This window comes from Nerophis lumbriciformis, linkage group LG31 (genome assembly GCF_033978685.3).
Source record: "Nerophis lumbriciformis linkage group LG31, RoL_Nlum_v2.1, whole genome shotgun sequence".
Classification (NCBI taxonomy): domain Eukaryota; kingdom Metazoa; phylum Chordata; class Actinopteri; order Syngnathiformes; family Syngnathidae; genus Nerophis; species Nerophis lumbriciformis.
In genome coordinates, this window is record NC_084578.2 from 10,350,001 (window position 1) to 10,373,285 (window position 23,285).

General features: G+C 40.6%; 1 protein-coding gene across 2 annotated transcripts in view; it reads right to left on the minus strand.

The window, feature by feature from the left end:
- pard3bb (par-3 family cell polarity regulator beta b) overlaps window positions 1-23,285 on the minus strand; it is a 432,163-nt gene that overhangs the window by 373,941 nt on the left and 34,937 nt on the right. For both annotated transcript variants that reach the window (XM_061926590.1, XM_061926589.1), the window contains exon 3: window positions 22,462-22,563. In XM_061926590.1, coding sequence (XP_061782574.1) covers window positions 22,462-22,563 — 102 coding nt within the window. The remainder of the gene's footprint in view (window positions 1-22,461; window positions 22,564-23,285) is intronic.

Genomic DNA, 23,285 nt, shown 5'->3' on the forward strand with positions numbered 1-23,285 from the left:
ATGGCCATATGGACTGGAGCAGCCGCATGGAGACTCATGTTGCCCAGATGGCCACATTCTGTGCGAGCAATTAAAGGAGATCTTCTTAATGATCCAGTAGTAAGGGATCTCAGTGACCAATTATAACATTGAGGAAAATATTGCATGTAATAAACCAGTATGTTATGAGATAAGGAATCACTGGGTATGACAATAAAATATACTAATTAGAGATGTCCGATAATATCGGCCGATAAATGCTTTAAAATGTAATATCGGAAATTATCGGTATCGGTTTCAAAAAGTAAAATTTATGACTTTTTAAAACGCCGCTGTACGGAGTGGTACACGGATGTAGGGAGAAGTACAGAGCGGCAATAAACCTTGAAGGCACTGCCTTTGCATGCCGGCCTAATCACATAATATCTACGGCTTTTCACACACACAAGTGAATCCAACGCATACTTGGTTAACAGCCATACAGGTCACACTGAGGGTGGCCGTATAAACAACTTTAACACTGTTACAAATATGCGCCACACTGTGGACCCACACCAAACAAGAATGACAAACACACTTCGGGGGAACATCCGCACCGTAACACAACATAAACACAACAGAACAAATACCCAGAACCCCCTGCAGCACTAACTCTTCCGGGACGCTACAATATACACCCCCCGCTACCCCCCTCACCTGAACCCCGCCCACCTCAACCTCCTCATGCTCTCTCAGGGAGAGCATGTCCCAAATTCCAAGCTGCTGTTTTGAGGCATGTTAAAAAAGATAATGCACTTTGTGACTTCAATAATAAATATGGCAGTGCCATGTTGGCATTTTTTTCCATAACTTGAGTTGATTTATTTTTGGAAAACCTTGTTACATTGTTTAATGCATCCAGCGGGGCATCACAACAAAATTAGGCATAATAATGTGTTAATTCCACAACTATATGTATCGGTATGGGTTGATATCGGAATCGGTAATTAAGAGTTGGATAATATCGGAATATCGGGAAAAAAGCCATTATCGGACATCTCTAATACTAATGCATAATGTGAGGGTTTAAAAAAGTGTGAATTCATATGCAGTACCGGTTTAACTCTTGTGCACCCCTTGGCCCAAAAACGGGCGTTACTTGTGCTCCTTACGTGAAATGATTGACAGTTTGAAGGTAAGCGGTTTGATTATTATCATTTTTTTTTTTTTAATAAAATCGCATTTTATTGTAACATTGTTCAAACAGGATTTAAACAAAAAGTATACACACTTTCTCTTAAGAACTATTTCGGCCCCATCGACTCCCATTATAACTGCTATTTTTGACAGACTTCAATCCTGGTATATTAATGTGTTTTTTCAATAAAACTAAATTAATCTCATTCTTGCCGATTGAAAAACAAGAAAATATTGTTTTGGTGTAATACTCCCCATTTGCCACCAGATGGCGCAAAAAATGTATGAGCAAACTTCTTAGAGCTTTGATAAGCGTAAATGACAAACTGCCATTAAACCGCTGAAATGCAATTGAAATTATCTTAAACAGTTTTATATATAACATGGCTGATACCATAAATTCCGGACTATAAGCCGCTACTTTTTTCCTGATTTCGAACACTGCCGCTTATAAAACGTAAGGATGTTTTTTTCGCTAACGCCCATAATGTTTTGTGTTCAATAGTTTGCATTAAACCCAAGCAGAGGACTGAAATGGTGTGTGATTGTTTGTGCTATGGCGCCATCTCCTGGACGAGTTTACTCACTGCAGGTTTTGCGGGTTGAATATGTACTCCCTGCTTTGATGCCGTAAACCGGAAATAAGCGTCCATCGCGATTTTTGCTCGAAAGTATTCTTCATTTATCGCCAAGCAACGTTCGAGAAGTTCACAGTTTAACTAAAACAATTCTGATTTACTAAACTGTCCCATGTGTGATGTCCGTAGGAGTCCTTTCATGCATATTTGTACATGCAATCATAATGTAATGAAACTAGCATAATTAGCATTAACTAGTATGCTAAAACTTTTACGAGCGTCTGTATTAGTATTATTGACTTACAACGGCATTCTTTATGTATTGCTTCAGTTTCACAAATACCTCAGTAAATTGATTGAGTCTGTTTAGCTGATTGGAGAGCTAGCTTCCACAGCTAGTGGGTTCATGACGATGACTTCTGTTTTGTTTGATCAGCTGTTTTACTGCCGTGTTACAAACACCGTTTGGAAACTATTTAGTACGTAAATAAACATTTGCAAAATATTTGTGTGTAAATAACTAATTTCAGAAAGTATATATCTGCGGCTTATAGTCCGTGGGCAGCATGGCTCAGTCAGTAGAGCGGCCGTGCCAGCAACTTGAGGGTTCCAGATTCGATCGCCTGTTTCTGCCATCCTAGTCACTGCCGTTGTGTCCTTAGGCAAGACACTTGACCACCTGCTCCCGGTGCCACTCACACTGGTTTAAATGTAGCTTAAAGATGTAGAAAATGGGTTTCACTATGTAAAGCGCTTTGAGATCCTAGAGAAAAGCGCTATATAAATATAGTTCACATCACTTCACGCTATAGTCCGGAAAATACGGTATATAGAAAAAAACGTGTGTGAACTCAAACTCAACCAAGTCCAGTCTGCCTTTGCTCTGTAAAGGCACTGTAAAGATTTTATTTTTGTCTATTTGTCTACTGTATCATAATCAATGTTGTCATGAATTATTGACCTATTCAAGACTATAATAACCCAACCTCAAAGATTGACTTATTTTTAGAAGTATTTTACATTTTCCCATTGTTGTTTTTGACAAAAAAGCCGTAAAACATAAAAAAAAAAAAAAAACATGTCAATCGATAAATTTGATGTTGTTAAAAGATGTCAAGTGTTTAAAGTAGGGTTGCAATTCACTAATTTGTTTTCACATAAAATAAAACCGTATTTTCAAGGTGTGGCGGACCATGAATTTACCGTGGCATTGCGCCACTTTCAGTTACCGTATTTTCCGGACTATAAAGCGCACTTAAAATATATATTTTTTCCTCAAAACCCGACAGTGCACCTTATAACCCGGTGTGCCTAATGTAAGGAAGAAGTTTGGTTGAGCTTACCCACCTCAAAGCAATCTTATTTGGTACAGGTGTAATGATAAGTGTGACCAGTAGATGGCAGTCAAACATAGGAGATAAGTGTAGGCTGCACTATGATGGCAATATGACTCAAGTAAACAACACCAACATGTTATATGTTCCATTGAAATTATAGAACATTACACACGGCGCTCAAAAATCTATCAAAATGTTTTAATGCGACTTTGTTAAGCTATGAAGCCGGACCGCTTGATGTGCTTCAACATACCAGTATTATTATGGTGTGTATAAGGTAAGACATATCTGGCATTTTGTTTCGCAATACTAAGCAAAAGCAACTTTTCATACCTTCTGGTACCTGCTGATCTGTATTTGGGATCTGCATGAATCCTGAAATATTGCGAGAGTTCGCCTTTGTGGTCCGTGGCGACCCGTAGTCGATAAGCTTCTTCTTTTTCTCTATCTTCTTGTTATGGGACATTCATCCTCCGCTGTTGCCATTTCTAATATAAAGTAGTGTAAAAATCGTACTTATATCTGTCAGTAAACTCCCCATGAAAGCGCTAAAACAAACCGGTGTAGTGAGTTTACATTATTCACTCAAAGAGTGGGTTATTAGAGAGTTCCGGTCGGACGTTTTTTCACGGCACACATTTATGGTGTTGTTGTTTCCGGATAAGGAGATGCTGCTACGGTATTGATTTAAGTAAAGTCTGAATGTCATTAAAACAGTTGGCTCCATCTTTTGACACTTCTTCTAATCCCGTCCTTGCACGCTACACCGCTACAACAAAGATGACGGGGAGAAGATGCTGCCGAAAGTGAGCCACGTAAATAAGACCGCCCACAAAACGGCGCATCCGGAAGCGACTGTCAGAAAGCAGCTTGAAGATGATCTGTAAAACATAATCTATGCAACATTTTGGCCAAAGAACCACCATTGCATGTTATATAGACCACAAGGAAGTGTTTTACATTTAGAAAATAATAATAATGATATGACTCCTTTACTGCGACCTATAATCCGGTGCGCCTCATATATGAAAAAAGATCAAAAATAGACCCTTCCTCAGCAGTGCGCCTTAAAAAAGTGCGCCGGAAAATACGGTACATTAAGGGAAAAGCCTGATTAGGACCGCAGTACCGTATTAGTACACGTATAAAGTACTAGCCTAGTTAAAAGTAAATAAATATTAATTTATCGCTGACTTATGACACTTTTATGAGCAGATCCATGGCTCCTAAAAGTAAGTAAGTATAGTCAATAGGGGTATAACGGTACACAAAAATTTCAGTTCGGTACGTACCTCAGTTTAGAGGTCACGGTTCGGTTCATTTTCGGTACAGTAAGAAGACAACAAAATATACATTTGTTGGTTATTTATTTACTAAATTTGCAAAATCTTCCACCAAAAATATTTTTCTTAGTGGAATATTTGATGTGAAGTAATGGGAACCTTGGATAGGTCAATAATTCATAATAACATTGATTTTGATTCAATATTATGTTTTGAGCAATGACAGTTTGAAAGAAAACAAAAACAGCTTTGTTTTATTAGTCAACATTGCAACTTTTTCTAAATTACATTTAACCTTTAAACTTTTTTATTTCACTTTTGTTATGTTTTTGTTTATTTTAATAGTATTTTTAGAATGTGCCGTGGGCCTTTTAAAACATTAGCTGTGGGCCGCAAATGGCCTCCGGGGCACACTTTTGACACCCCTGCTATAGATAATAAAAAATTTAATCTGATAAATCTATGGATAAAAAGCAGAGCCTGGCGACGCATGCACGTTTATCATAACTCTCTCTCTCTCTCTGTCTCTGCCCCTCCCTCACCAATGCTGCTGCACGCACAATTTGTTTTGTTTTTAACCCCTTCTTAACCCTGAACGTACATTGTTAATACACGCAACCATAACTCAAAATGCCGGACATTTGAGGCATTTAAGAAACTCCGCCCTGACAGCCCCGCATAAGAGGACATGTCCGGTGAAAAGAGGACGTATGGTCAGTCTATCCTAGCCCGGTGAAACCGATTGCTGCTAGCAGCGACCGGGCTAGGATAGACTGACCATACGTCCTCTTTTCACCGGACATGTCCTCTTTTGCGGTGCTGTCCGGGCTGAGTTTCTTAAATGCCTCAAATGTCCGGCATTTTGAGTATTGTTTACACAACGTGCAGTACGCTACTTAATATGTCCGTGTGGAAACTGGTTCGGTACACCTCCGCACCGAACCAAAACCCCCGTACCGAAACGGTTCGATACAAATACACGTACCGTTACACCCCTCATAGTCAATATTAAGAAGGGGAACCGGAGGGTGTGTTCTAACTATCGTGGGATCACACTCCTCAGCCTTCCCGGTAAGGTCTATTCAGGTGTACTGGAGAGGAGGCTACGCCGGATAGTCGAACCTCGGATTCAGGAGGAACAGTGTGGTTTTCGTCCTGGTCGTGGAACTGTGGACCAGCTCTATACTCTCGGCAGGGTCCTTGAGGGTGCATGGGAGTTTGCCCAACCAGTCTACATGTGTTTTGTGGACTTGGAGAAGGCATTCGACCGTGTCCCTCGGGAAGTCCTGTGGGGAGTGCTCAGAGAGTATGGGGTATCGGACTGTCTGATTGTGGCAGTCCGCTCCCTGTATGATCAGTGCCAGAGCTTGGTCCGCATTGCCGGTAGTAAGTCGGACACGTTTCCAGTGAGGGTTGGACTCCGCCAAGGCTGCCCTTTGTCACCGATTCTGTTCATAACCTTTATGGACAGAATTTCTAGGCGCAGTCAAGGCGTTGAGGGGATCTGGTTTGGTGGCTGCAGGATTAGGTCTCTGCTTTTTGCAGATGATGTGGTCCTGATGGCTTCATCTGGCCAGGATCTTCAGCTCTCACTGGATCGGTTCGCAGCTGAGTGTGAAGCGACTGGGATGAGAATCAGCACCTCCAAGTCCGAGTCCATGGTTCTGTCCCGGAAAAGGGTGGAGTGCCATCTCCGGGTTGGGGAGGAGATCTTGCCCCAAGTGGAGGAGTTCAAGTACCTCGGAGTCTTGTTCACGAGTGAGGGAAAAGTGAATCGTGAGATCGACAGGCGGATCGGTGCGGCGTCTTCAGTAATGCGGACGCTGTATCGGTCCGTTGCGGTGAAGAAGGAGCTGAGCCAGAAGGCAAAGCTCTCAATTTACCGGTCGATCTACGTTCCCATCCTCACCTATGGTCATGAGCTTTGGGTTATGACCGAAAGGACAAGATCACGGGTACAAGCGGCCGAAATGAGTTTCCTCCGCCGGGTGGCGGGGCTCTCCCTTAGAGATAGGGTGAGAAGCTCTGCCATCCGGGAGGAGCTCAAAGTAAAGTCGCTGCTCCTCCACATCGAGAGGAGCCAGATGAGGTGGTTCGGGCATCTGGTCAGGATGCCACCCGAACGCCTCCCTAGGGAGGTGTTTAGGGCACGTCCGACCGGTAGGAGGCCGCGAGGAAGACCCAGGACACGTTGGGAAGACTATGTCTCCCGGCTGGCCTGGGAACGCCTCGGGGTCCCACAGGAAGAGCTGGACGAAGTGGCTGGGGAGAGGGAAGTCTGGGCTTCCCTGCTTAGGCTGCTGCCCCCGCGACCCGACCTCGGATAAGCGAAAGAAGATGGATGGATGGATGGAAGGGTTAAAGTCACCCTCTGCTCGTGTCTTTGCAAAGGAGAAAACGGTTAAAATGATACTAAACCAACTACACTGACCTACTACTCATTTAAGAACATAAACTTTCAATTTAGGCTTAATATTTTTTTTTCTGTCGCTACCTCAACCACCACGTCTTTGTTCGCTTCATTTTGTGTCATTAGACTGAAGAAGTCATTTCTCTTCTCATGTCCTGAATCATGTGCTCACACTTAGTCATGCTTAGGCCAGCTCGCCGTTGCAACCCCCCTTCGGTCTCCTCCTCCACTCGCCTACCTCTCCAGCCAACCACCTAATGAATTCAATCTTTTTTGAGTCACATCCTGGTGTGGATGCACATGAACCAGTCCTGATACATACGCTGACCTTTACCTTGGAACCCGTGCAGGTTAATTGAGTCAAGACGTTTACTCTTTAGTAGGATGAGCCGGAAAGCCGGCGGGATTAAGAGACAATGGCGATAGGTGCATTAAGAGAGCGAGGATGAGACAAATAGCAGCAATTTGTAAGTGCATGGGAGAAGGCTAAGCAAGGCGGGGCAAGAGGAAAAAGGGGTTAATGGCTGATGTGGATGGAATGAAACATGCTGGGAGGCAGGTAATTAAAGAATTGTGGAAGAGATGGTGAAATAAAGTCCGGTGTGAGCTTGACAGGGACAGTGTGTGTAATGAGTGCAAGGTGACAGCAAGAATATGCCAATCAGCCAGATGCGGAAGACTGATTTCATTTGACAAGAAGAAGGAGCTAACAGGGTGATTAAAATTAAATGGAATGTGAGGCTGATAGTGCTGAAAAGGAAACAGTTAATTATGACTATAATAAATCACGAGGCCTCTGGTCTTCATGGACCTTAACTGTTAATTAAGGTAACGTAGCTGCACCTGAGGTCCACCCATAATAGATGGATGCATGAAATAGGTAAATAAGTGTGTCATATGGAGTGGGTATTTGTTCGAAATTGTAATTATGATGAAGCCCACCACTTTGTGTCGATTAATTATCTTAATAAAGTGTCTCAAAGTGGTGGTTATTAGGATCTCTAACGGCATGATGGCAAAGAACTGGTCATTTATATTCAATGTCTGTCTGACCCTGGAGTCAGTGTCGTAGTCAGCTTGCAGTATTTTCCGGACTGTAAGGCGCATCTAAAATCGTGTTTTTTCTCAAAACTCGACAATACGCCTTATAACCCGGTGCGTCTAATGTACGGAATAATTCTGGTTTTGCTTACCGACCTCGAAGCATTTTTTTTTTGGTACATGGAGTAATGGTAAGTGGGACCAGTAGATGGCAGTCGAACATAAGAGTAACGTGTAGGCTGCAATATGATGGCAATATGACTCAAGTAAACAACACCGACATTTTATATGTTCCATTGAAAATATGAAACATTACACACGGCGCTCAAAAATCTATCAAAAAGTTTTAGTACAACTTTGGTAAGCTATGTAGACGCACCACTTGATGGATTGTCCGCGCATTAAATATACGAGTATTATGGTGTGTATTATCTGGCTTTTGTTTCGCAATATTATGCAAAAGCAACTTTTCTTACCTTCGGGTACCTGCTGATCTGTATTTGGGATCTGCATGAATCCTGAAAAATTGCGAGAGTTCGCCTTTGTGGTCCGTGCCGACACCGTAGTCGATAAGCTTCTTCTTTTTCTGTATCTTCTTGTTATGGGACATTCATCCTCCGCTGTTGCCATTTCTAATATAGAGTAGGGATGTCCCGATCCGATATTTGGATCGGATCGGCTGCCGATATTTGACAAAAATTGCGTATCGGCAAGGCATGGGAAAATGCCGATCCAGATCCAGTTTTAAAAAAACGCACCGATTTAAATAATACATTCCACTTTTCTGCTGCTCCGTAATTTCCGTTCCGCATTTTCCAGCACACCTTCAGCACATCCACAATTCTCACGCAGTTGCTTTTAGCTGCTGGCATTACACGACAGGCTCTTCTCACTCTTTCCTGTGTCTCCTTCTCACAGACAGCGAGCGCACCTTCTTACACACGTCACATACTGTCACGTCATACGTCACATACTGTCACGTCATACGTCACATACGTATACGTCCTCTCCCAGCAGAGAGCGAGGTAGCGGCATGGCTAACTTAGCTGTGATGCTAGTGCAGCCGCTAAGGTGCGCGCCTGCTCAAGCGTCCTCTGCGCACGGCAAATCTATGCCACGCACAAAATCAAATAAAAAAATAACCGCATAACAATTTTCGACACACGGACACGACAGAGACAACAGTTTTCATCATCATTGTTCAAATATTGTGACGTCTGTCGAGACGCTTATCTCCATTCGGTGCCACACGTCCACACCATCAAAATGCCGAGGCAAAAATTTCCACATCAACACCGTATGAAAAAATTAGTGATTTTTTTTTAGTTGTGATTTTCTTCTCTGCATGAAAGTTTAAAAGTAGCATATATTAATGCAGTATGAAGAAGAATGTTTTAATGTAGACATGCAAGCCTTGAAAGAACATTTTGAAAATCAAGACTACATTTCCTGCAAATGGGTGCATTTCTACCCTATATTTTAACTTTAGATTTATTCTCATATCAAACTCTTTTGGCTGTCTTTTTGACACTTACATCCGGCGCCCCCCTCCACACCCTGGATTATAAATAATGTAAATAATTCAATGTGATTATCTTGTGTGATGACTGTATTATGATGATAGTATATATCTGATAGTATATATCTGTATCATGAATCAATTTAAGTGGACCCCGACTTAAACAAGTTGAAAAACTTATTGGGGTGTTACCATTTAGTGGTCAATTGTACGGAATATGTACTTCACTGTGCAACCTACTGATAAAAGTCTCAATCAATCAATCAAAACACATAGAATCATCATACTGCTGTGATTATATGCATCAAGTGTTCATTCAAGGCTAAGGCAAAATATCAAGATATATATTGTGTATCGCAATATGGCCTTAAAATATCGCAATATTAAAAAAAGGCCATATCGCCCAACCCTAGTTCAATGATGCCATTTCTGTTTGTCATGTATAATTTTGTCTATTTTGTGTTTATCCCTGAATAAACAGGTCAGTTTCTTGTTACCAACCATTGTGTATTATTCAAACTCCCCTAATTCAGCTGGCTAGTTGTTATCAAGAGTACTAAAACCCTTTTCAACATGATTCTGACAACTAAGTAGGCTAAATAACTTTAAACTTTAATACATGCTCGGATAGGCCAGTATCGGTCAGTATCGGTATCGGTCAGTATCGGTATCGGATCGGAAATGCAAAAACAATATCGGTATCGGATCGGAAGTGCAAAAACCTGGATCGGGACATCCCTAATATAGAGTAGTGTAAAGTTCTTACTTAAATCTGTCAGTAAACTTGCCATGAAAGCGCTAAAACATACCGGTATAGTGAGTTTACATTATTCACCCAAGGAACTTTAGTTGTTATAGAGTTTCGGTCGGACGTTTTTTCACGGGACACATTTCCGGCCTTGTTGTTGTTTCCGGATGAGGAGATGCTGCTCCGTTATTGATTTAAGTCAAATCTGAATGCCATTAAAACAGTTAGCTCCATCTTTTAACTTCCATTCCCGTCCTTGCACGCTACACCGCTACAACAAAGATGACGAGGAGAAGACGCTGCCGAAAGTGAGCCACGTAAATAAGGAAGCGACTGTCAGAAACATTTTGACCAAAGAACCACCATTACATGTTATGTAGACCACAAGGAAGTTTTTTCAATTGAGAAAAAAAAAATTATAATATGACTCCTTTAATGCGCCCTATAGTCCATATATATGAAAAAAGATCGAACATAGACCATTCATCGGCAGTGCGCCTTATAATCTGGTGTGCCCTATGGTACGGAAAATACAGTAGTCAAAATCTGCAAACAGCAAATGAACAAAGTTTATTTTTCATTTACTACTACTTGATATCAATGACACTGATGCACTGAAGCTGTCTAGTCATATGACTTCACATATATTCTTTATGAACAATGGATATTCGTTGTTCGTTCTGGATGAATTGACACATTTCAACCATCTACAAAGCCAAGCCAGGTGGTGTATTGTATCTTGCAAAGCAGCAAATATTATAGCTATATCTCATTCCGTTTAATTGCCTTTCAGATCGCATACACAAAAAAAGGGTCATCTGTCAGTACATGTGACATCTGTTATTGGCGTGTTATAAATTGTGCTGTGTGAAATAATATTTCAAAGAAAAAATAACATCGATTCACCTCCGAGTCTGAATGTGCAAAACATACACAAACATGATTAATTACAGTAATAAATGTTACCCCACAAGTCGTATGTCACCAAGAGTTGATAGTGTAGCAGCTCCACATTTACATATGCAGTAAATACTGTTAAATATAAAAAACAAGCTTTCTCAATAATAGATGCACAGTCAGTGCAGACTAATATATGAGTCAGTGTATCACACATCACATGAATGTCCTATTACAGTTAAATAAAACTGTGCCATCATATGACAAAAGTGACATCTGAGTCATGTAGCTAGGATTAGACAAGGTTGACATGATGTAACGTTACCATAAATTCACATGATAATAATTGTGCTCAAGGTATCAAGATATTGTTGAAAATGCTCAAAAAGTACTTATATTCACAGTGAAATATAAGCTTTGTGTTTATACAAGTTTAGATTGAGGTATAACTAGGTCAGGGGTCGGCAACCTTTACCAGTCAAAGAGCCATTTTGACCAGTTTCGCAAATCATAGATAACAATGGGAGCCGCAAATTTTTTTTGAAATTTTAAATGAAATAACACTGCATACAAAGTTTTCTGTTTGCTTTGTGCTATGTATAAACCAGGGGTCTCAGACACGCTGCCCACACTTTTATGTGGAATTTGAAAGCCGGTGCGGCACGCGGGTTTCAAATGAATGGCGCTTGTCAGCGTCGCGGGTTTTAAATGAATGGCGCTTGTCAGCGTCATGCGTGCCGTGATGGTACAGCATGTAGCACCCACTACAACCAGCGTGCCTGATCAGCCACACGTTGTATGGTGTTTCCGCTTGCTCACGTAGGTGACAGCAAGGCATACTTGGTCAACAACCACACAGGTTACACTGACGGTGGCGGTATAAAAAAAACTTTAACACTCTTACTAATAATGCGCCACACTGTGAACCCACATCAAACAAGAATGACAAACACATTTCGGGAGAACATCTGCACAGTAACACAACATAAACACAACAGGACAAATACCCAGAATCCCATGCAGCCCTAACTCTTCCGGGATACATTATACACCACCGCTACCAAACCCCGCCCACCTCAACCGACGCACAGAGAGGGGGGGGGGCTGCAGATGTTCTCCCGAAATGTGTTTGTCATTCTTGTTTGGTTTTGGTTCAAAGTGTGGCGCATTATTAGTAAGAGTGTTAAAGTTGTTTTATATGGTCACCGTCAGTGTAATCTGTGTGGCTGTTGACCAAGTATGCCTTGCTGTCACGTCCGTGTGCAAGCAGAAGATGTATATTGTATAACAAGTGTTGGGCTGGCACGCTGTTAATACAGATTGTAGAGAGCGCCAAATGTTGTACCATCATGGCACGCTCTTATTATAGCTGTAAGGGTGAAAATCGGTTAATATTAATCCCGGGAGTTTTCTGCGAGAGGCACTGAAATCCGGAAGTCTCACGGGAAAATTGGGGGGTTCAGCAAGTAAGCTGCTGAGCCGCATCAGAGTGATCAAAGAGCCGCATGCGGCTCCGGAGCCGCGGGTTGCCGACCCCTGAACTAGGTGCTTCTCCAGGAAATGAGCAGTATTACCATGAGTTTTATGCGGTAATCAATCACGGCTTTTGCCATGATTACAATTTCAAACAGCAACACTAACCGTCTGGAATTTTAACGCGGTTCATCACATCTGCGGTCCCCTCCGAGGTTTCTCATTGTCCCCATTGGGTTGAGTTTTTTCTCGCCATGATGGAATCTGAGCCGAGGATGTCGTTGTGACTTGTGCAGCCCTTTGAGACACTTGTAATTAAGGGCTATATAAATAAACTTTGATTGATTGATTGATTGAATGTTTGTGAAATTAATACGCCACTGTCTGCTTAAAATGAGCAAAATAGGTAAATACTAGGGATGTAACAGTACGCGTATTTGTATTGAACCGTTTCGGTATGGGGGTTTCGGTTTGGAGGTGTACCGAACGAGTTTCCACACAAACATATTAAGTAGCCGCCGAAGCTAGAGTCTTAACAAGCTGCTCCGCTTTCTGCCTCTGTATCTGTCAGTACTCTACACAGCACCCAGCATTGTCCCACCCACACAACCATCTGATTGGTTACAAACAGAGCGGTAACAGCCAATCAGCAGTGCGTATTCAGAGCGCTAACAGCCAATTAGCAGTGCGTATTCAGAGCGCATGTCGTCAGTGCTCCAGCGTTGTGATGAGCAGGTAGGTGTTTAGCAGGTGAACATCACGAAGCGGACTCTCCCCAAACTATAATAAACACCTCCCAGTCAACTACTAGTAACATCACTATGAGCCCATTGACGTTCTACAAACCTAAACGGCAGCTCAGCTCGCTCGCAGTCCTGGCTTAATGTGAAGGCTAATTAGCTTTTAGCGTAACGTTAGCTCATTTTGCGGTGTGTGTGTGTGTTACGGACAGCAAAGCCCTGTCTGTCTGTCATTTCACTTTACCTTTTTCTGTGTTGATTGAGCTGTGTTGAAGCAGCAAAAAAGGACATTATGTTAAATGAAGAGTTACTGTCTCTGATAGTTGATATAATAATGTAACTGCATCATTAAGCCTACATGAACTCCATGGTGTTCAGGGATGAATAGTCTCTCCTATTGCTATTGTACTATTTTTTCAGCTATAGTTACATTAATCATTAGTAATGGAGCAGCCTAGTTTTGAATGGCATGGTCCCTGCTATAACATGTTAATAAAAATATAACATTTACATAATAAAAATCAACTAAAGGCTTCCCAAATGCTGTAATAAATTAAGCATGATGAGTTGACTTGAAACTGTTTAATGTTGCACTTTTTATATGTAGAAGAAAAGTCATTTTATTTAATCTGAGCAACAACTTGAGGCAGTTTAATGTTGATTATCATGGGCAGAATTATTATAGTGTTCCCAATGTTAAAAGGATAAAGCCATTGTTTACAAATTTGGTAAATAAATAACCAAAAAATGTATATTTTGTTGTTTTCTTACTGTACCGAAAATGAACCGAACCGTGACCTCTAAACCGAGGTAAGTACCGAACCGAAATGTTTGTGTACCGTTACACCCCTAGTAAATATTGAATGTTATTATGAATGTGCCTGTTACTAAGTTACATTAATACTTACAATGTGTATATAAAAAGGTGATGGAGGCTTTTGGATGTCTCGTAATACAGCAAATCCCATTAGCTCAATTTTGCAAGCATTTATTTACGATTTAGAATGCACAAAAAAAAAACATATGTGTTCTTGTCTTACAATAGGATTGTGAATAATGGGCAAAATTCCCCCCCAAAAAGTGCAGTTCTCTTTTAACAGCATAAAAATACATTCTCAAGTACAACAAAAAAACATGCATTAGAGAGCATAATGTATGTTCCAATACAATAATGCTTACAAGAGCCCGCCACGTAGCACAGAGTAAATTCCAATGTATGAAAGCAATAAGGAACACCTCTTTCTTTGGTTGAAGGTCAATATTATTCTCATAGACAGGCCACTTCATGTGGAGAGCTGAGATGACAAAGGAGGCCAAGGAACTGTTTACACAGCCACACATCATGCGTGTGTGTTCTTGTGTGTGCTTCAAAAAACTTAAAAGTATGTCTTTGTCTTTCCTGTTCATTCATTTAACCTTTGCGAGCTGCAAACAATGTTAAAGAGGAATCCATCTTTCAAAAATGAAGTGTTTAGGAGAAGGAAAGACAGTTGGTAAGACTACAGATGACACAATATATCATCTGAACGCAGCTATGAGACAAAGAGACAAAAAACTAAAAGGGTATACCTTGAATTTTTACCTTTAACAGGATACGTTTGCTTCTCATTAAAACCAATGGTAATGAGAGAAACAAAAAAACAGTGTAATGGGTTCTAAGAACCTCCTCTAACTCATGTAGTATGAATCTACCCTGAAGGCATACAGTCCGAGCTACAATAATGATACACACATTAAAGCTATCTATGGATGTAATTGTACAAGCAACATTTTTGTGACCCACATAAAATATTTAGTTTGTCATTAAATAAAAGCTTGAACGCATACCATTGAACAGAATGAATGGTCAAAAAGAGAAATGACTTACTATTATCTAGTACAATGGCTCTATACTGCCTAGCAATGGGTCGAAAGACCCTTAACGGGGCCATTTACTAAATTCCAACGATGATATGATAAAATATGTAGACCAAAAAAGAAAGGATAAAAGTACACACTCCTGAGGGGAAGATTTGGCAGGATATACGGCAGATTGGGTTGGTGCCCAGAAGTGGATCGTTAATAGCAAAGCTTAGAGCTAAAGGCAAGTTAGACCTGTTACATTAGCATATTGCTGGTGAGGCTAAACTGAAGCTAAGAAAAAAGGCACCACATGCCATACATATGCGTACACTTTATTTTAAATCGACAAAAAAAAGTAAAGATGGTTGAAAAATTCGGCAATTTTACATCAAGAATATGACATCCCAGTATTTTTAAGCCGAATCTGGATATACAATAGTAAACAATATTTTAAACAAAACAAGCAGTGTTGAGTTTAAACTCAACACCACATTACTGTTACTACCAGTGTTGGGACTAGGGATGTCCCGATCCCGGTTTTTGCACTTCCGATCCGATACCGACATTGTTTTTGCATTTCCGATCCGATACCGATACTGACCGATACCGATACAGGCCTATCCGAGCATGTATTAAAGTTTAAAGTTATTTAACCTACTTAGTTGTCAGAATCATGTTGAAAAGGGTTTTAGTACTCTTGATAACAACTAGCCAGCTGAATTAGGGGAGTTTGAATAATACACAATGGTTGGTAACAAGAAACTGACCTGTTTATTCAAGGATAAACACAAAATAGACAAAATTATACATGACAAACAGAAATGGCATCATTGAACTAGGGCTGGGCGATATGGCCTTTTTTTAATATTGCGATATTTTAAGGCCATATTGCGATACACGATATATATCTCGATATTTTGCCTTAGCCTTGAATGAACACTTGATGCATATAATCACAGCAGTATGATGATTCTATGTGTTTTGATTGATTGATTGAGACTTTTATTAGTAGGTTGCACAGTGAAGTACATATTCCGTACAATTGACCACTAAATGGTAACACCCCAATAAGTTTTTCAACTTGTTTAAGACGGGGTCCACTTAAATTGATTCATGATACAGATATATACTATCAGATATATACTATCATCATAATACAGTCATCACACAAGATAATCACATTGAATTATTTACATTATTTATAATCCAGGGTGTGGAGGGGGGCGCCTGATGTAAGTGTCAAAAAGACAGCCAAAAGAGTTTGATATGAGAATAAATCTAAAGTTAAAATATAGGGTAGAAATGTACCCATTTGCAGGAAATGTAGTCTTGATTTTCAAAATGTTCTTTCAAGGCTTGCATGTCTACATTAAAACATTCTTCTTCATACTGCATTAATATATGCTACTTTTAAACTTTCATGCAGAGAATGAAATCACAACTAAAAAAATCACTAACTTTTTCATACGGTGTTGATGTGGAAATTTTTGCCATTTTGATGGTGTGGACGTGTGGACGTGTGGCACCGAATGGAGATAAGCGTCACGACAGACGTCACAATATTTGAACAATGATGACGAAAACTGTTGTCTCTGTCGTGTCCGTGTGTCGAAAATTGTTATGCGTTTAATTTTTTATTTGATTTTGTGCGTGGCATAGATTTGCCGTGCGCAGAGGACGCTTGAGCAGGCGCGCACCTTAGCGGCTGCGCTAGCATCACAGCTAACGTTAGCCATGCCGCTACCTCGCTCTCTGCTCGAGGAGGACGTATACGTATGTGACGTATGTTGTGACAGTATGTGACGTGTGTAAGAAGGTGCGCTCGCTGTCTGTGAGAGGGAGACACAGGAAAGAGTGAGAAGAGCCTGTCGTGTAATGCCAGCAGCTAAAAGCAGCTGCGTGAGATTCCACAGACGTGTGGATGTGTTGAAGGTGTGCTGGAAAATGCGGAACGGAAATTACAGAGCAGCAGAAAAGTGGAATGTATTATTTAAATAGGTGCGTTGGAAAACACGGACCGGATTTTTTTTTAAACTGGATCTGGATCGGCATTTTCCCATGCCTTGCCGATACGCAATTTTTGGCAAATATCGGCAGCCGATCCGATCCAAATATCGGATCGGGACATCCCTAGTTGGGACTAACGCGTTACTGTAACGCCGTTAGTTTCGGCGGTAACTAGGAATCTAACGCGTTATTTTTTATATTCAGTAACTCAGTTACCGTTACTACATGATGCGTTACTGCGTTATTTTACGTTACTTTTGATGTAGTATCAGCTAGAAACAGAAGCGCTGTGGTGTCGTTCTTCTGAATCTTCCTCTGTCACAACCCGGAGAGAAGAAAAGAGGCGCGGTCTATGTGTGTGTGTGTGTGTGTGGGTGTGGGGAGGGGAGGCACACACGTGATCGGCAGTTTGATATATGAAACAAACAAACAAAAAAGTTGTTGGCACGTTCAGTCCACACACAGCGTGGTCATGGCGAGCGGAGTAACGGAGGAGCTTGAACGCCCCGCGCCATTGAATCGGTGTGTTTATAGGTGCAGACTCGGTTGTGCAAAACGAGGGTTTTAAACACATGCCATGTTATGACATCCCGTCGCTCACCCACTTCAGCTACAAGATTGTGCCAGATCTTTATGAGCAGGAGAAGAAAAAAGTTGTGGATGAACTATCCCGAGCATCATCTGTTGCGCTCATGACAGACGGGTGGACGTCCAGGGGAACTATAAGCGCTCAATTCATCACAGCAGACTAGGAGATGAGAAGACACGCCCCCTCAACGAGAGTCACCTTGCGCAGGTACTGACACAAGCAGTGAAGAAATGGAAGATAAAGATATCCCAGTCACACGTGATAATGCCAAAAATCAAATAATTACAGTGAATGAGGCAGGACTGGGACCACAGATAGGTGCATTGCACAAGTAGTGAATTTGGCATCACAGAAGGGAATCTCAGTCAATAGGATGGAGCACCTCCTTGGGAGGTACAGGAAGGAGGTTTCCTACTTCCACCCAAGCACAACAGCTGCTCATGTGCTTAAGACAAAGCAAGAAATGCTAAAGCTGCCTACTCATAAGCTCATACATGATGTCCCAACGAGGTGGAACTCCACTTATGATATGTTGGAGCAGCAGGCAGCTATATACTCTGCATTGACCCACAACACCCTGAAGACAAATGTCACCCTGTCTGATGATGATGTGAGAGTGGCAAATGATGTCCTCCAGGTGCTTAAACCCCTCAAAAGTGTTACATCTCTACTGAGCACTGAAACTTCACCATCTGTGTCAATGATCCAGCCACTGAAAACAAGGATTCTACAATCCATGGCTCCAAGTGTGGAAGACAGCAGCATCACTCCAGATGTCAGGCTTTACTTCACTACCTATGTTTCAAGGAAGATGATGTGCCTTCTTATGTTGCACTTTAACTTGTTTTTTATTAATGGTCATTGGTCCAAGTTAAAAGAAAGGAGGAATGCCTTTTTATGTTGCACTGTTTTTCATTAATTATGTTAAAAGGAAAATAAAAATGCATATCAAGTTGATCAACAGATTGTATTATTCTCCAGTGCAATAACAGTACTGAAATGAAGGCTAAAAGGGCATTAATGGGAGCTTTAAAAAAAGAAAAAGAAAAAAAGAAGTAACTAAATAGTTACTTTTCACAGTAACGCATTACTTTTTGGTGTAAGTAACTGAGTTACTTTTGAAATAAAGTAAGTAGTAACTGTAACTAGTTACTGGTTTTCAGTAACTAACCCAACACTGGTTACTACCAGTTACTATAGTTACTTGTTACTTAACAAAACATTTTTTTAATCACAAAAAGAATTACTCTTTAATAAATGCAATTAATTACTAAATAAAGTAATTAATGCGTTACATAAAACAGTTTTAAATATGTCATATGCAGTTGAGAAAAGTGTATGAGTCTGTTGTGTGACGTCAGCAAGGGTTTCAGCTGAACTCAATTGTCGGTGTTGGCAATAGGAGGTAGCGACCCTAGACGCGTGCCAGACCTTTCCTCAGCTACGGTAATACCGGTATACCGCCCAGCCCTACCAGTTAAACTCAAGAAAACCTGAAGTATTAACATGGAATTATTGCTAGAGCTTAGATTTCCCGGCGTGATCACTCATTGTATCGTTTTTAAGTCTCACCAGCCCAGGTTTGGGGTGGTCAGTACTGTACTGACACGGTCGTCACAGGATGATGTCACTATTGGGAAGTTGTGTGAGAAGCATCAATCACAGGGAGACAAACTGACAACAATTACAATAAGGGAAATTACTTTTTTGCCAGATTTAATTGTATGCTTTTAATTAGGGGCAACACACTTTTCAGTAGACGAGCTACTACTATCCGTTTTTTCTATCGGGCGCCGAACGAAGGCGGACGGTTTCCCTTCTCTCCCTTATCGCTCCTGCTTTGCCTCTTTGTCATGTCTTGTCTTAACTTTCTTGGAGCCTCATTTTGCACTGCTCCCCAAAATCTAAACAATGGAATAGATCAACTATCCTCTCAACAAAATCGTCAAGATCTTCTTGACGAGAAGCTCTGGTTCCGGGGAAGCTGCCAGTCCTGTTGCAACCTCTGTTGCTAGACACACGATGGATTCTTGGGAGAATGGAGTGTCGTGTCCCCTGCGATTCTTTCAGTCTAGGACGTTTAAGACATCTAACTATTCGGAATCATGATAAATGGGCCTAAGCGTTGCCCTGGGGCATTGACAAATTGGAAGATGCTGGCAGCTGTTCAAGATACCCTAAAGCTGCCACAAATGATTGAAAGATGTGCAGAGCTGTGGGCACAAAGACTTTGGCGATTTCGGAACTGAATCGCAAATTGGATAACATATCGGAAAGAAAATTATGATCAATTTGAGAGCCAGAACGGACAACTACAGCAGACAAACCATTGGAATGTGCTTTCTTGCTCTTACCAAATAATCCTTATCTACAATTCGACTCCCTCTGCATTAACCTTGGCAGGCTCACCCGCAGTGACGTGCGGTGAGGTTCATGGCTGGTGAGGCACTGACTTCATCACAGTCAGATTTACAAACATATGAACCCTAAAGAGTATCTTATTCACCATTTGATTGGCAGCAGTTAACGGGTTATGTTTAAAAGCTCATACCAGCATTCTTCCCTGCTTGGCACTCAGCATCAAGGGTTGGAATTGGGGGTTATTAAATCACCAAAAATGATTCCCGGGCGCAGCGCCGCTGCTGCCCACTGCTCCCCTCACCTCCCAGGAGGTGATCAAGGGGATGGGTCAAATGCAGAGGACAAATTTCATTACACCTAGTGTGTGTGTGACAATCATTGGTACATTAACTTAACTTTAACTTTACAAATACAAACTGTAGCACACAAAAAAGCACATTTAATTAAAAAAAACGTTATTATGGTCTTACCTTTACTTATAAAATAAGTCCATGAGCCGCTGTTGTGCTGGATTAATGCACCCCCTGACGAGAGTGTTATATCAACTAAAGCCCTCACTTAAACTTTCCACGTGCAAGATTGAATCTATTTAAAAAAGTGTAACCGAGGGTTTATAAATGTCGCCTATACTGTATGAAACTACAAAATAACAAACACGGAGGCTCCAGTTTACACGAAGACCACTTTATTTACCTTCTTTCAAAAACTTCCGCTCCACTCCAACGTGTCATCACTTCCGCTCTTAGCGCCTTCAAAATAAGAGCTCAAGGCATATACTGTATAACAGCGCATAACAGGAACTTAACATCCCAAAGAGGAAAGCCCATAAAAATAGGTTACAAAAGTTATTTAATAAGAAGCCAAAAAGTGCAAAAACAATAATGTTCGTGTTGGAGGAGTTGTGAATTAGGTATACCTGCAGTCTGCAGGTGTACCTAATGGGGTGGCCCTGCAGTCATTCACAACTCCTCCAACACGAACATTATTGTTTTTGCACTTTTTGGCTTCTTATGAAATAACTTTTTTAAATAGATTCAATCTTGCACGTGGAAAATTTAAGTGTGGGCTTTAGTTGATATAACACTCCCGTCAGGGGTTGCCGTGCATTCTACGGCGGGGGTGCAGGAGGCGAGCCTCAGCCAGTGCGTCTTTTGCAGCCGTTTTATGATCGCTCAGCACAAGAAATACTTTACACACATACAGTTGTTGACAAAATACACTGTACATTATATACCTCAGCTAACTAAACTATGGAAATGTATAATATAATTCATATAGCAATGCGGTCTCACTGCACAGCAGGCCAGCAGTTAGCCGAGTCCGCAATCCATGGTGAGGCACAACGCAGTGACGTGCCTCAACTGGCTGCTGATCACCGCACCGTCTCTTCTCAGTATTTGAACAGCAAATGTGAAAATTCAGCGATTTTAAATAAAAATAATCTAAAACGGGTGAAGTTAAATGGAAAATAACTTTATAGTATAATCACTGGATACATATAACAATTTAATACAAAAAAATTATTTTTACATTTTTTTTCTTTCCATGATGGCAGGTGAGGCCCCGCCTCTAGTGACTGCACGTCACTGATCACCCCAATGAGACCATTGTAGCTAAAGAGGCTCTGAATCCCTTCCCCCTTCTTCAGGGACACCTGAGATGTTGACTCTGTTGCCTGATGCAGAACTGAGCAACTTCTAGGCCTACGGACAAACCATGGATTACTACACAGATATGCAAAAATATTACACCCACTCCCCCATAGCACGTCTTCACCACTCACGCCCGTGGTATGATGGACATTGGACTTTAAACCTAAAATGTTTTATCAACAGTACAACAAAAGCAATATAAGAATGATTTAAACACAAATATTTTTAAAATGCACCTTGGATCCTAATGCTATTGTTAATATGTGGCAGTCCTGAATCTACTCGACCAATGAGCAAGCAGCTGTCAAAGTAAAAAAGTACCTTGATTGGACGTGGAACAGCAGCCCTTCTATGTTCAGTGTGGTCAAGTTGAAAAGAGGTTAAAAAGACCCAAATAAAAACATTGCCAGAATGTAAAATGTTTAATCATACAAAAGAAAGCACGTTTAATATTTAACTACATGTAACCTGACATATTTTGCTTTGACTATACACTTAAATACCAGCAAGGTTTTGGAATAATCCGTGGTGCACGTTTGGCCTGTCATCACAAAAGAATCAGTCGAATTAAGTAAAGTTTGTTTTACTACCACATTATTTCCACTTTAAGTACACTCTATATAAATTGAAAATGTGAATCAGCGTTAACTTGTGTCCAAGTTGTATGTGACTTGTGAGTAGCAATATTAGCAGCTTCAGGTTATCTCCATCATGCTAAGCAGTTGTCACTAGTTCCTGTGGGAACATTTTGGTTTTGCTCTCTGACTGTAACATTTTCAATCAATAAAGCATGAAGGACTTAATGTTGGCTTCATTCAGAAGTTCTTACCTTGTCCTTGTCCTCGACTAGATCGCTAAGTATGTCATCAGGGTCCAGAATCCCCCCATCACAGTATTCAACATGGTGTGTCCGTACATGGAATTCCCCTTCCTATTGAACAAAAGGTAAATGTCAACAATATAGTTCTTAACCAGAATATCATCTGTTAAATACTATGCTTATGTACACGTGTGTGAGAAACAACTAATATACAAATAATAAACATAATTGTTTGTCAAATTAAAGGAGTCCTATGATGCAAAATCAACGTTTCTTACCTATTAGTACCTGTTTTTTTGTATTTAGGATGCCCATAAATCCAGGAAATTTTAAATCAAACCAAGGATGCGTGGCGGAGATATTTACAATTTAAAACAAAATTTGTCGGTACTAAAATGTATTTTGATACTTTTTAAAATAAATTAAACCACAAAAAAATGTCATTATTGGCTTTATTTTAACAGAAAATCTTATGATACATTAAACATACGTTGCTTATTGCAATTGAAGAAGAATGTTGTCATTAAATAAGATAGTAAACATACTAGACAACTTGTCTTTTATTACAAACCCCGTTTCCATATGAGTTGGGAAATTGTGTTAGATGTAAATATAAACGGAATACAATGATTTGCAAATCCTTTTCAACCCATATTCAATTGAATGCACTACAAGACAAGATATTTGATGTTCAAACTCAAACTTTATTTTTTTTTTGAAAATAATAATTAACTTAGAATGTTATGGCTGCAACACATGCCAAAGTAGTTGGGAAAGGGTATGTTCACCACTGTGTTACATGGCCTTTCCTTTTAACAACACTCAATAAACGA